Below are 16,140 nucleotides of genomic sequence, written 5' to 3' on the forward strand. Positions count from 1 at the left end.
TAGGTCTGTCAGCCTGTATACACTGTTGTTCATTAGAGATAAGACCATTTACTAAACTAACACATATCCAAGTAGATGATTGTTCCCGCTACTTTTTCATTTGGTGGTGTGTACCTCTTCCAGGCTATAACCTATGCTTTTTGCTGTGAATAGGAGGGTCATGTGTAATATACTAGGTTTGTGTCACAATGTGTTAATAATGTACAAATGTTTTAGGTTAGCAGTGCATCAGAGCACTTTATTATTCTTTGTATCAAATTTATTGAGATTTGTAAATTTTGTTTTTTTATTAATATATGTTTATTTTTATTGTACTTGTGTGTGAATATTATTTAACACCCCCTGAAAATTGCAGTTATTTAAAATTATTTTATAATTATAAAAGTTATAGTACATTTTTCTTCACCTCAAACCAATCTGTAAAGTTCCCAGGATTTTATTTACAGCTAGTAGGTTAAGTATGCTGTGTACTTCTTCTTTTGAAGATTAATATATCAATGAACAGTGAATTGTCATTACATTCAGTGTATACTTGGTGGAGATTTCGATATTAAATTTGGAAACTGTCGATATTTCATTACAATAAATGTATATGTCATGTATATTTGTTGAAAATCTAATTATATCCAGTAGATATTATTTGGTGTATTTTATTATATACGAGTATATAAATGAGCATTGATTAGATATCTGGTGGATATTCATTGTACTTCTGGCGGGCATTTCAATCAGCCATGGATGATCTAATAGATGGATGGGTTTATCAAATGTACATAGAATATCAACTAAAAAGCCACATGATATACGTGGTTAATATACAATGGATATACAAAATCGGGACATTTGAATATAACGTGCATATCTTGTTGATAAAATGTATTGGATAGGTTTGTGTTTTACGGGTAATAGTAAACCAGTACACAACTGCTGTAGTTATTTAGTTGAGTAATCGTTCTAATTTTTAGTAATGTGTTATGGTATTTGTGTTTGTATGCAAAAAATCAGCTTGATCGAGTAATGCAAAATCGTTCAATTTTGCAATGTAGTTTTGCGTCATGACAATATACACAGCTCTCGCAGTGCTCCTTTCAACCTTAACTACTTTAGTGGATCAACTGCTGATGTTTTAAATTTTAGAAACAAATGCTAAAATTAATATAGCTAATACATTTTACTTATTAAACATTTTTAAGTTAATAAACACATTCAAAAATTGATCAATTACGACTGAAGAAAATACTGATCACGTGACTGGTTTCATAATATGAGTAAGCTAATTGTTCCTCAGATGACTAGTGAGAAAATGCTCATCTCGTGGCAGAGTACGTGTATGATTGACATTGATAGACAATGACAGCCGGTCATTGATCGTATACGCTTCAAATTTCGGCTAGTGCTGAAATACTCTGAAATTATTGAAATAATTCTTTAAATCATTCCAAATTACGACTATAATACAGCAGTTTGTGTGTAGGAACATAATTTAGCTACATATGGGATTATAATTGTTCAGAATGCCACACTTTCTTCTGTTCACAACACTATTCATTTTATTACCTACCATTCATGGTAAATGTATAAAAATTAAAGCACATTGACACCATAAGTCTATTTTAAAAGTCTTATTCTTAGCCTAACTTTGAACGTATCCTACAATCTTACTCAAGTTGGCACTAATTTTTAAAAATGACTTCCCTTAACTGGATATTTTACTAGATATTCTGGACGGTAGCATACAATATCGTGACTCATAGTTAAATTTCAAAATCCTACAAAAACGAATTTGAAGAAAGTAGTCAAGCAATGAAACAATGTAATAATTGGCTGAAATATGCAATAAAGGCTGATGCCAAGAACCTCCTTAAAACAGTTTCAAAACGTTTTAATCTTATGTAGAGACATTTATTAATATTAAATAAAAATAAAACTGATTCATCAGAAGGATTAAACACGAGCAAGCATAAATAAATTTTATCATTTATTAAAGAAAAATTATAAATCCATGTAAATTTACTTTTTTTATTATTTAAAAAATTCAATTTATTATTGATAACTTCTCGGCTTATAATTATTCTATTACGTAAAATACTTACGGACACAGCTCGTGGTAGAACAGGCTAATTTAGTTCCTACCGGCTTACTCTTACATCTAACGGAAGTTGGTGATCAGCTGGGCCACTTAAAAATCAGTTCGTCATCATTTGTTTATCATAATTTTACATATTTATATTTATTTCTTATCCCATATTTGATTTGTTTTGGTTTAATAACTATAAATGTTATAATTCATAATGTTCTATAATTTTCAGATTAACTTTGAATTAAAAGATTAGCATGAGCAATTTGTAGCACTGATTTACATTCATTAATACATTATTTAAATGCTTTGTAAACTCAGAAAAGAACAGAGATCCAGTAAAATGTTAAGGAGAAATTAGATCTCAATCAGAAGCTTTGCAAGGAGGTTTATGCTGTTAAATGAATATTCATTTAAATTATACTCCAACAATGAAGCTATTTAAATGCAATCGCTGTGAATTCCTTCGCTTGAATTATTACCAGACCTGATGTATTTATTTAATTATTTTTATTTGATTGCATGTATTTAAAAATATATACATAACATATTGTTATACAAAGTATATGGTTGTAATTATTGGTCAATAGATATTTTTGGAGTATCAAAATGGATATTTAATTGTTTTCAGGGTAAATAGGAAGGTTTCCTTAGTTCCCGGGTTTTCCATTTTATTATATAAGGTAATTTGTAGTTTTTTTTTAGTTGAGTCTTTTATATAAAAATATTATACGAGATTAGACTACTCTCTGCGCTGGTTCCAAATGACAGGGTATTGAGGATGAATAAGGGTGAGAATTATAGCCGTGTCCTGATGATTAACATCTATCGTGAGAAGGTACAGTGGACACCGTCACAGACATTCTGGTTTGGAAGAGGGGAGGGATTTTTCTGTCTCGGCCTCTACTAGTCAACGCAGGGAAGAGAAGACGGGTCTCTCCCTCACGTTTTATACTAAGGGGAGCCGACCCACTCCAACATGTTTATTAAGCACTTAATTTGGTTTTGTGCACAAGAAAATAGCATTTACACTTACTTACACATGGTCTTGCCACTGGAACATGCTACTATTTTTTCCTATCCCACGAGCGTTAGAAAAAGATCATATTAAACGAAAAAAAGTATCAAGCAATGACCTTTGGCTTTCAATTCGACATGCTACTCTCTGCGCCATTCAACAGGCAAACAGTAAAAGGATTAGGGGTCAATTTTATAAGTAAAAAGAAAATGATAATAATTTTTTGAAGGACATGAAGTGGTCAGCACAGGAACGCTATCCTATTTTCGAAAAGGAATGAAATTTTCTAATGTTTCAGATTAAAAAAGTTCAGATAAACTTACAGCTTGCTGATCTTCACTGTCTAACGTACTTAGTTGTTTTTCTTTTCAAGAATAAAATTACTGGGTTTTTTATATCTATGAATAAATCTTGTAAGAGTAACTTTATAACAAAACGTTTATATTTCAGACACTTAGCTCATGACTCATATATATTCATTAAATTTTGTCAAGTCACAGTGCAAAGTGTCAATATACATGATGCCAATATGTTCAGTCCATTTTAAAACTTATACGCTATGTTTTTTTATTATTATAAAACATAACTGCCAAAGGTGATATTTCGCATTTTAGACAACCATTTGCATTTTATCCATAATGACCAGTCACTATAAGACCCAAAGAGAAAGACAAGACAGTCTCTTCACAACAACGATTACAGACTACATATAGTGCAACACTAGCGAATTCTATACGAAATAAGCTCCAATTCACCTTCCTTTTAGTAAAGTGGAGTACTACTATCCCCACTGTTGTATTATATAAGAAAACAATTGTAAATATTAGTGTATTTTCTGATTTTTAAGACTTCTAAGAACTAGACGCCAAAATTGCGACGTATTAAAGTTTATATTATCAATATGGTTTTTAATTTTATTTGGACTCAGAGTTGTGCAACATGCTTCACTCATGGTATTACGTTAGAACAACTAAGATTTAATGTCTGTTATAACAAGAATTTATAATAAATTACCATTCTATAGACAAGATTTATATGCAGATTTGAAAATGGTTAGATTAAAATATACGTGTTTCAGTTAAACATGAAATACGGTGAGTATTATTACTGTTCCTAATCACCGTTACATGAATCAAGTAAAAGTAAAATATACATCTGGTAATATACATCAAAGTGCAATGGGTGTGTTTAAATTTTGTTAGGCTATTTTAACTGAAATACCTTATAAACTCAACTGTCTAATTTTACACGATACAACTTCAAGGATGGAAAAATACGTGCATGCGCTTTTTCAAATTAGGTTTCACCATTTGAATAAGTGACCATCAAACTTTACCACACACAAACAGGTTGGTTGGTTAGGTTTTTGTTATGACTTGTAACCTTATTGTTCACTGTATTGGGATGTTTTACCACGCCCAGAAAGGCCAGTCTTGACAATATGTTTTTTAGATTGTTCGATGTTATGGTTTAATATTGAGTTAATAAAAAGATCTGTAGTCTTTCTAAAAAATATGAAGAAAAATGCTCTGTAAAACTATAGAATACTTTCTTTGAAAGACGCTGTGAAACCTGAAACATTTCCAGTTGAGAGAAATGAATAACTGCTAAGAGACAAATTTTAAAAGTTGACTTATCTATGTCAGGAAATTTTTGTTTTCTTTATCTCTTCCTGTTACTGTCTGACTTCCTAAAGGAATAAACGTTTTAAAAAGGAAGCACCTGTACTTCCCAGTGGCGTATACAAACGGGGGAGGGAGATCAGGGTTCCAATCCCTAGGTAAATCGTAACAATTATTTACATGTAGTTTGTTTTATAATCTTTTGAATAAATAAAACACCATTAATTGTGTATTTTTAACCCTCAGTTTTCTACTATTCTTTGTTGTTAATTTATTCATTAATAATTCGAGGGATAAATAAGACTACCCAAGTTTGGTAGATGATACTGCATCGTTGCTTGCCGGTGAGATCTGTGCAAAAAGCCGAAAGCCGGCTATACTTGTAAACGGGCGTGTCTTTGTGTCGCATAGTTACTATTGCGCGTCTAGTAAACCAAAATAAAACATAAAATAATTATTTCAGTTTTTAAATAAATATAATCATACAAAAAGGCTCATATTTTCCAAGAGTTTATTCACAAAACCTATTACAGGATAACAAATATTTCTCATATATAAATAGTCTTAGAAAATGTAATTTAATAATAGCTGTTTCTATAAAACTTTTCAGCTTTTTTAAAATCTCACTTAAATTATTAATCGATATTTTAGTATTCTAGTTTTAAGTTTTTCAGAACCTTGGATCCGTTAATTGAACACAACTAGAAGAAAGGTGTTTATGAAAGCCAAATAATGTGTGAGATTGGCTCCTATTTCGATTTTTAAATCCAGTTCGGCCCTATCTCGATTTCACTGCAGAGCTATTTCCTCCGGAATGTGTGTCGTATCATCTGCTTCAATCCTCGTCTTGTTTCCCCGTCTTGTTTTATTTCTCGGGGGATTGAAGTCATACGTTCTGTAATGTCTCGTCTTGTTTTTCAATGGCTGAAAACATCAAGCAGGTAAATATAGTAAATTATTGCAATAAACAATCACTTAAATAAACATAGCATACATAAACAGAGAACGGTATAAATTGTGTAAAATATAATCTTGATCTTCTTTTATCAAAAGCATTGAAATTATTGTAATGATGTTCCATCTCAATCAAAGCTAACTTATACTAACGTATTTCATATTATATCGTTAGGTCTTTATTAACAGTCATTAGAGATACCTAATATCCTACATTAGTCCTAACCAGACGGTTCTCACAGGTGATTAGTTGTAGACAAGTGAGTTGGAATTGTTTGAGAGAAGGCTGACAACATAAAATATGCTTCTATCTGTTTATAACTGAAGGAAATGAAAGAAACGTGCATTTTGTACTAGGTTATGTTAGGTTAGTCGTAACACCCTTAAACATGAGCTACAATGAGTGGATACAAGATTTAGTTTGATAATAGATCGTTTGCTAGTAAAGTGTGTTATGAAAGTGGAATTAATGTATTTTTTAATAACTTCACAACTCTGTTGAGATGAAAATGTTCAAGTACGTAAGTGATTTCATAAATAAATACATATCAGCTTTCATTAGTAGGTATTAAATATTTCCATTTAAACTGTTATGCAAAAGAATAGGTTAGACAACATTTCATATTTGCGTATTTGTTTTATTATCAATTTGTTTTAACATATAAGATTTTATTATACTACTATAAGATATAATATCGGCCATTGAGTTTTGGAATGTTTGATTGTATAACAGCTCGAATTGTCATAAAAAAGTAATAAAAATCTGTAAATAATAAAATTAAGCATGCACCATTTATTGACAGTCTCTAACGGTTCCTCCTATTTTAAAGGTCAAAATTCAACAGTTTGAATTTAGAAAGTTGGAAAACAGTCATATACAAAATTTATTTTTCTTCGGCCCGTGTTGGAATGGACATTTTCTTTTAATAGGCCCACATCAATACATCATAATTTTTATTATAGTTTTCAATTCGGAACATTTTTTACACAGCTACACACTATTTTTTTAAACAGATATTAATTTATAGTAATCTTTTAGAGTACTCATAAGCTGTAGCTACATATATGTAAAAATTGACGTTTAAAACACAACATTTCGTACAATTTCCATAAAAAATTAATATTTATTTGCACTAATGTGAATGAGTGACGATGAAATGAGATATACTAAAACGCCATAATGGCAGCAAGCTAGTTCACACATTCACATGCAGATTGCAGCACTTGCCAAGAAACTATCGATGTACACAGTGGATCGCCGACCCTGTTTAACCCAATTCTAGATTTTAATTGTATTTTATCTGGTACTAAAAATCAAAATTGTCATCGCAGGCTATGTTTGTTTACTTACGAAGTAAGAAAGAAAGAGAAGGAGTTAGTAAAAAGGTAACATAAAGGAGTTGAAGCTTTAAAAAGAAGACGACTCTTCTATTTTTAATTTGATAGTTTTTTCTATATAACCACATTTAATAGTAACCCATGTCATTTCTATAAATAAAAATGAAGTCAGGCGCATTTCACATGATAACATTTCGAGTGCTACAACTAAACATGCAGTTGTGAAAATATTCATCACATAAGTTATTGTGTACCCGTCTACGTTATCCCTTGTAGTTTCATTTTTGTACGAACCTGTAAACATAGTTTTAATGGTAGTTAACGTTAAACCCAACATAATGAAATCAAAATAATTGTTTTATTAGCTATTGTTGTTTTACCGTTTCCCCACACATATTGTTTTATATAGCACAGTACCACGTACTTTTGTTTTTATTTTTGCATTGTTTACGTTTCGTTTGCGATAGTTGCTCTGCTCTACCTTCGTTCTTATTGTCCCATGACATCCAACAAGGATCTGAACTGAGGATTCGGTATTTGAAATCGATTTTCTACAATAGATTTGCGATGTAGAATATTATGTTAAGAATGTGTTGTAAATTGGCATCACGATAAAGCCACCTTTTTCGTAGGCTGGTAGGAGGGACGAAGTGGCATTAGAATAGAATAGAATAGAAACACTTCTTTATTGACGCGGAATTACAACAATATGGTCCTTTCTTACATTTAACCTCTTAAACAAAAAGCAATCTTACTAGTACAAAATAAGGGCTATCTAACTAAAACAGGTACATAACACAGTATTCCATTCACAGTCACGATTCACAGTAGCCCCGCCGCCGCCCGCTACAGGACTGTGTTACGACGTCGGAGCCTGGCCGAATATATATTTTCTGGAAACCATCAAAGCTCAATACGGCCCTGCACATAGCCTACTTGTAGTAAAGTGATATGACCAATGTGGTGCTATAAAATAAAAATATAGGCTTTTAAAAGAATGCTGCCAAATTTACAATTCAGCACATTTACTTCACTTACCACATCGAGGACCTGATCTACATCAACCAGAGAGGGACCCTGCATCCCCAGCCCTTGGCCAAACCTCTCTATTAGCAACTGACCACGTGGCCCATACTTCTTCTCATATTGCTCCCGGAACCGTAGACCAGCCTCTGGATTAAAAGATATCTTCTGGACATTGTTCACTTCTGGACCAAACCCCATGAAGAACCTGAAGAGATTTAACCTGCTTGGAGGCTCATCACCACAGCATATGCAGATGAGCACTGCTAAAATGCACAATATCTGTAACAAATATTTTAACAGCATATAAATTAAAGTATTGTAATATTATTTTAAACAAATTATTATTTTCCATTCCTTTTTTTATTATAACTCCATAAGGGTCTGTACATAATACTCCTTTTAAGTACTATATAACATTTTGTACACGCTTAATACATTATAAAATCCTGCAAATTATTGTTAAATCACAATAATATACAGGATTTTCTAATAGATTATATGCAAAAAATATTGTTTACTTAATAAGAACATATTTTTGCTATACAAATATTATAAATCAATTTGATAGGCCCAATTAATTTGGTCCTTTTGCAAAACGTTATTATAGTAATTAAATAAATGAAAAACCTATCAAATTGTTATTTTACTCATCATGGAATCACTGTGTTACAAACCCAATTTGTAATCAGAATAACTTGTCTCTGGAGTTAATCCACGCATTACTAAACTAATCATAAGTACAAACTAATTTCAAGAATCGGCTTTTACAGGTGGGACCCAAAAACTATTCACATTTACTGCCATTCAATGATTTATAATAATACAAATAATTCAAAAATATTACTTTGTTACAATCATTTTCATTTAAGATTAAATGGTGTGTACTCTTCACATTCTATGTAACATAAGTTCTTAAATTATTTTTAATTACGTTTCTTAAAAGATTGTGTTTCTGGTGATTTACTGCAGTTCTTGAACTCTCTGTATATAGAACACAGTCATAGTTAAAGTAGTGTAAGAAATGGTCACAGTATATCATAATGAACATAACACTGAACATAACAACACAACGGCATACTTAAAAGCTCTTGCCGTTATTCCAGGCTTGTGCACTACAGCTGTTATAATACTACTGTTGCTTAAACTGTTACAACCTTACTTGTAATATAAATGTACATTACTACAAGTTTAAACCTGTAACCTTGTTTAAAGGTACTAGTAAACTCTGGAAAGGTAATCAAAATTTAATTTTTGTGTTCTTTTTCTGCCCCATACATAATTAAAGCGATTTTAAAACAGATTACTGTTATGGATGTTTGGTCATAAAATATCTCTTTTTTGACAAAAATCATATTTTTCAATAACTAACATCAAGTTCAAAATTCATAACGTTTTATGGGTTATGAGCATTTTTACTAATCTTAGTAAAGTAAAGAATCGCAATAGAAACTTATGCAAATATAAATATAAACAATTTCTATATTTTGTTTTTATTACAATAAAACTTATTTTCTAATTTTTGAAAAATACATTAATCAGTTTGTAATAGGCTTAAGCAAAAAGGATAAACACATAATTTTAAAATGCTAGCAATTTTCAAAATTGGATTTTAAGTCAATAACAACAGCTGTGAATCAATTGGTAATAGCTGTGAGTGTTTGCACCAAGTAAGTGACTGCCGGTGTATACTGGTGAGTATACACTACTAAGAGATGGCAGTGAAGATTTACATAAGCAGCCCTCCTCTCAATGGGTTAAACATTCACAACTGCTAGCAGATTAAAGTTTTAATTTTTTCCATATTTCATGCTTGAGTATTTAAAACTGGCCAACATCAGAATATGTAGTCTATTTCATTCTTAAATTAAATCATTTCTAACTGAAACATTTTTTAAAGAAAATTTTGTCTTTATAGACTGTTGTAGGTCAAATTGTTTGAGTTTTTAAAAGCAGTTGTATTATCCTAATGTTGATTGCGCCATATGTTATAGATTGCATTGATTTGAAATTAAAATTGTAGCAACAGCTTCCAGTAGGACAACATAATGAAGTTGATTGAATTATTTGATTTTTAATAGAAATTTCACATTTCCAACACTAATTGTGCTATATTATGTTGATCAGTATACTTTTGATTAAGTTTAAATCAGAGTGTTATTATGTACCATATGAAATGTTAAAATTAACTAATACATTGATTATTTAACATAGGTATCAATAGAACTTATTATAACATATCAAATGTTTAGACTAACTAATATATCAATTGTTTAAAGATGCAGCTTATACTTATATAAATGCCTCAACGCATTCAAAATGAAAGTGTTTGTCAATCAAAAAGAAGACATTTTACAAATCTTAAGGTTTATGGATATGACAAAAATAGTACTTTGTGAAGGTACATAACATACTGTGTGGTTACAATATGAGAGAATATTGATCAACATTATTCTAATGGAAGAAATTTAAGATAATTTTATAATAGCCAGGGTTATAAAATATAAAAGTTATATTAAATATTAAATTTTTTTCTGGATGGGAAGAGCAGTCTTACCTTAACTAGATTGGAAGGTCGTTCCTCCTCTTCTTATAGTAATATATACTAAACATAATTTGTGTAACATCTACCACTTTATCACTGAATGCTCTGAGTATAGTGTAATACAATGAAATATGTCATTCGTTAAGGATACCATTAAGCAAACTTAAAGAAATTTAAAACTTGAATATACCAGCAGTTGTGAACTATATGAGGCACTAACAGACCTTGATGCAAGCTGCATTAGTGAGTGAAGTGCTTACATACACCTGTGGCCCTTACACACAACGCTATTGATCTAGTTTTTAATTTGCTTTAGAATTCATTACTTAATTAATACCTTTACTGCGAAACCAGTCATTACTGACTTAGGATAGCAGGGATAGATAGTTTCAGTGTGCTCCATCGCAATCAATTTATTAATAACATCTTTTTTTAACTGACTTCAAAAAAGAGCAGCTTTATATAATTCAACTTGCTCCTATGTCCTTTATTTTGTATGTCCACCAATTTTTACAAACTACGGAGCAGATTTTGATGATTATTTTTTAAATGAAAAAGGGCTGCCCCATAGTGGTTCCACTCTTTAAGTTTTTAAGCATTAGCTCAGTTTATGACCAGAAAGTCATTTTGAAAGTTTCACATAGAAGACCATACAGAAAAGACAGACCTGGTATCTCTGTCAGAATACTACAGGAATGATGTATTCACTAATTTAATTTCAAAACACATTCTAACTAGTATAATTTTAAGAGATATTATTACTATTCTTTTTATAAATGGTCATACAAAAATTGTATGAATAAATTAAAACTACTATACCTTATTTGCCTTATGTACCTTCTTCTTGGAAAAACTAATCTCATAATGTAAAAGATATCAGTGAAACTACCAAATGGAAGCCATTATTTCTTATTTAATCTCACACAGAAACAAAATCATTTGAGCTTAAAATGGCTTTTAGAATAATCCAGGGATTCACAACATAACTTAGGAGCACAACTAGCATTAAATTGTTTCATGGAAGTGTTAAAATCTTAAAAATGAATACATGCTTATACACATATATTCTTTATGTGACATTACGAAAACAACAATTTTGATTTATGTACAAATCTTTATATGTTCTGTCTCAATAACTTTCACACAAGCTTAACAAGTTTAATGTAATTTATTTTAGTAATTTTTGCAACTATTGTTTGTATACAAAAGTTTGCTATTTATTATTGTTTAGTATTAAATTCACAGCACATGTTTATTTCAAATGTTTTACTTATATATATTTCCTTTCATTATATGCTTATTATATATATTGTAATAGTAAATTTAGATATTACAAGAAATCGTCATGAAAGCTAAAATATTGTTGCAGACCACCAAGAGAAGTGTCAAACATTATTTAAATGGTTTAACAAACTACTAAATTTCCATTAGTCACCACCGTTAATGTGTTTTAATTAGTGCTAATGTGTTTTAATTAGTGTAAATGTGTTTACTTTAAATTGTTTAAAAATTTAAATTAACGATCAGGCAAAATTGTCATGAAAATGGGTAGTAAACATTTTAAATCTTTGTTTATAGAATTTTTTATGTATTCTATTTTAATCCTACGAGAGTTCATTTTTGTTTGAATTTAATTATTATCAGAGTAAGAATAAAAGTATTTGCCAGAACTATTTATGCTTTAAAATTTCTAGGAGAGCAATGTTTTACTTCTTTAAGATAACACAAGTAGCTTTGACCCTTTATGATTCCCAGAACACTAGAGATAAATGTAATAAAAGATAACATCGGAAATGGATACTCACAGTTTTGACGGTCATGGTGTTGTGATGTAATGGTCGGGTAGTGGAGAGGACTGGATGTGATATCACTCTCTCTGTCTTCACTTTCCGCTGTAGAAAGCTGAAACGGCCAGTTGGACCACTATACCGTTGGTATACGAGTAAATCGTTATGTTTTAGCTCTCAATAAATGTGGAAGAAAAAGAATAGATTTGTATGTTTATTTACTGACGTCTTTTGGCTGCATTCAATGTGTGTTTATTTTAAACTGTGAACAATGTAAATAAAAAGAAAAGGAAAGCAGATAATAATAGGAGAGGAAAGGAATGATACTTAGGACAGTAGTACTTACAATACTGACTCTTAACTCACCAATTAAGTTATGGAATGGGTCAGCAAAGAGCACTGTCTTGATCCCACAAAAGATCTGCAGTTAAAGTGGTCAGGAATATACAAAACTCTTCATGGTATATAGATAACTCATCACATGAGTCTCACCTACTGCTTGAGTCAAGGTTAAATTAATTATTTATTATTCATGGATAAAATATACTATAGAACATAGTCCTCATAATATTTGCAATAACTGTAAAACAAAAAACTCCTTTAAAAGTATACTGGTATTTACAGTTAATGAATGTAGTGAAGAAAAACTTTCTGAGCTAGGAAATCACTCAAATACTTTACTATTGAGTAATTTCTTTTACTGCTGGAGTGTCAATAGTATACAGATCATTGCCTGTTTTTAGACCATATCAGGATTACAGTAACCCTCAAAAACTACTCTTGAACTATAAACCAGTTAGGATTGCATAAGGCTGCTGCCATCATTACGCTGCATCTTAAAGAGATGTAGATCACTAATATTCATGATCTTTTTTAGTAATCAAAACCTCTTAGGATAAAAAAATAGGAAAATAAGATGTTTGCAATGTCAAAAAAATTATGGTTGCCTGTAAAGTCGGTTTTACGGGCGAAGATTTTACGTGACAACGTCTTTTTCTCGGTAGAATATTTATTGATATGAATATTATTAAATTGCACAATAGGAACAAGGAATTGAATGAAAATAAGAATTGCACAAATTTTAACTATAGAAATATATTTTGTTTACTAAAACATTGTACATAATTTGAAATTAATTAAAATTTGTTATTGTAAATGGTAAAGTTGAATAAAACATTTACTAAAATTGGAATTTGAAATTCTTGCTAAACACAGTTAAATTCTAACTTCGCGCGTGGTGATTGGTCGGTTTAGTTCGTTTGTTTGGTCGCACTGTTATGACAGGTTAGAGGTTATAATTTGTTATTTTAAATGTTTGACTAGCAATACGCGCTGTTTCTTCTCAATCGACTGAATTACGATTGATTGCAGAGTGATTTAAACTAATAATTTACTTAAACACTATCAACATTTGTCAATAGTATGACATAACCTATAAACTCAGTTTCTCAACTTTTGTGTCAATCAATCTAACAATTAATCAATCAATCATAGTTTACGATAATGAAATATCAGTGTACAATTATTTACCTTTATTGTTGTAGTTGTTGTAAATGACGAATCTAAGCACTCCACATTTTCACGAATAAACATAGTTATCTGCTTTATCCCGTGCGGCGGACCCACAGTTATCTGCTTTATCCCGTGCGGCGGACCCACTGGACGGGCATCATAACGTTACCGGGCGTTACACTTTTTCATGAGTGACTCCGAGCCGCAACCTAATTTAAGACGTTGTCACGTCAAAAATTGTTTTAGACATTTAAAGCCGTAATTTCGGCCATTTTGAAATAAAGAACATAAAAAAGGCTGAAAAGAAATTTGAATTTTCAAATTTATAAATTTATAGATGTAACATATTACTCAAGAGAAGCACAAGGTTTTAAAAATTCCTTAGCTAGTATTTCATTAAAAACATGTCATATTTTGTTTAAATAAGGTAATTCCGCTAAGTCATAATTAATTTAATAAACCATTATTCATTTCCTTTGATCATAGTTAATTTTAAAAACATAAAATTTTCATTCTTTTGAATGAGCCAATTATTACCTGCAATCAGTTTTACTTTGGTGAATGAGGTGGTACATTTGTATTGTGCAGATGGTACATGCATCCTTTAATTGTTGTCTGTGCAGGCTTGATGCTGTTAGATTAGTTCCATTATCACTGCCCTGCCAGTACACAGAGTATCAGGTTTAGAGCAACCCTCAAAATCTACTCTTTTGCTACAATGCGATCAGGATAGCATAAAGCTACTGCAATCATTATGCTGCGGTTTAAAGATATTGTTCTGCTTTCTGTTTGCAACAAAAAAGAGCAACAGTGATTCGTTATTTTATGGTCAGATGGTGTATCAGAAACCTAAATTTATCAAAGACTTTTGGTACAGTAAAAATTAAAAAGATTGATTTATATGGATACAAAATCGATTCATTTTATGGAAGCAAATTTTATTTAGTGCAGTCTTAATTGACATAAAAAGGAATTGAACAGAAATTAGTTCAGCTGCAAAGGATAAATTCAATGAATTTGAATTTTCTAAAGTACAATTTATTTTAACTCTTTTCAGATTTCTCTTTTGGGATTATGATTGTATATAATAGCCAATTAAGATTAAATATAAATATGTTTTTTTATAAATTAGAATCTACTTCAAAAATCATTTTAAAAAATGTTAAAATATAATTCTAGCAAGTGAAAAAAAATATAAATTTAGTATAAGATAATCAGAATAAAACAAGTCAATTACTGTGAGATTTAATTTACAGTGAGATTTAATAAATGTTATGTTATTAAATATGTTGTCAATTTCCCAACTAGAAAACCTAAAAATATGTAATTTCCACTGATAATATTTTAATTAATTTTGATGAATTTTACTAAAGTTATAGCTAACTGTCACCATTATGAATTCCATGTCTTAGAGAGTATTATAAACAAAGGAAACATGTCAATAAACATTTACAAACCATGATTACAAAAACGCATAGACGATATTCTGATTGCACATAAACAACATTTCAAATAAGCTATGAGAAGAAACGAGGATGGAAAGAAGCTTATATCTTCTCAGTCAAAAATAAACATGTAATGGATTGATTGTGACTATGGGTAGCTCTCAGGCTAAGACACATCCTTACTATGATATTTAGACTTATTTCATGGTATATTTTAATGAGCGCCTTCCATTCTTAACATTAAAAAATTTAATAAAATCATTGAGGTACTCATAATATAATATGATAGTTGTGTAATAGTACAGAAATTATTCAACAAGCTGCAAGAGAAAATAAAATTTGAATATAAAGCTTAACTCCAGAAAGAGTACATTAGTAACAACATACAAAGCATATCATCTATGGGGCTGGAAAATTGTATTTCTGTCTCTCTTACTGTCTGTCTGTCTTTCTACCTGCCAATCTGTCCACAAAATATATCAAAAATGATTTAACTTTTCACATTTAAGGTTTCTATGACACACAAATTGGTAAAGGCACTGGATTCCGTAACTGAAATTGAGTTAGCTGTTGCAGAGTTATCTGAGAAACAGGATGACCCGTTTCGTTGTGAGCCTAATCTTTTGCTCAGAAAAATTTCTCCCACAAAGCCCAATCAATCAATCAATCAATCATTTATTGTCAGAACACAAAGTGTATAACAACGTCAACAGTTAAAGGATAACAACAATCCACACTAACGTATAATTATTAAATACAAATACATTTTAAAAATACATCAACCCTTAAATACATGTTTTTATTTACTATATTAAAGAT

At 30.4% G+C, this 16,140-nt stretch overlaps 1 protein-coding gene across 1 annotated transcript; it reads right to left on the minus strand.

Annotated features, from left to right (window-relative positions):
• Window positions 1–5,321: 5,321 nt before the first annotated feature.
• LOC124355816 lies at window positions 5,322–12,397 on the minus strand. Its single transcript, XM_046806971.1, has 3 exons — window positions 12,383–12,397; window positions 8,048–8,314; window positions 5,322–5,641 (listed from the first exon to the last, which is right to left on the minus strand). Exons 1-3 carry the CDS (start codon window positions 12,395–12,397, stop codon window positions 5,507–5,509), a joined length of 417 nt encoding a protein of 138 aa, XP_046662927.1. The 3' UTR covers window positions 5,322–5,506.
• Between the last annotated feature and the right edge of the window lie 3,743 nt (window positions 12,398–16,140).

This window comes from Homalodisca vitripennis, chromosome 2 (genome assembly GCF_021130785.1).
Source record: "Homalodisca vitripennis isolate AUS2020 chromosome 2, UT_GWSS_2.1, whole genome shotgun sequence".
NCBI lineage: Eukaryota > Metazoa > Arthropoda > Insecta > Hemiptera > Cicadellidae > Homalodisca > Homalodisca vitripennis.

Bases quoted from the DNA above. Each gene is read 5' to 3' on its own strand.
- LOC124355816 (XM_046806971.1), bottom strand. The intron at 5,642-8,047 runs GTAAGTGAAGTA...TGATGTTTTCAG, and splicing joins TAGATCAGGTCCTCGATGTG to CCATTGAAAAACAAGACGAG.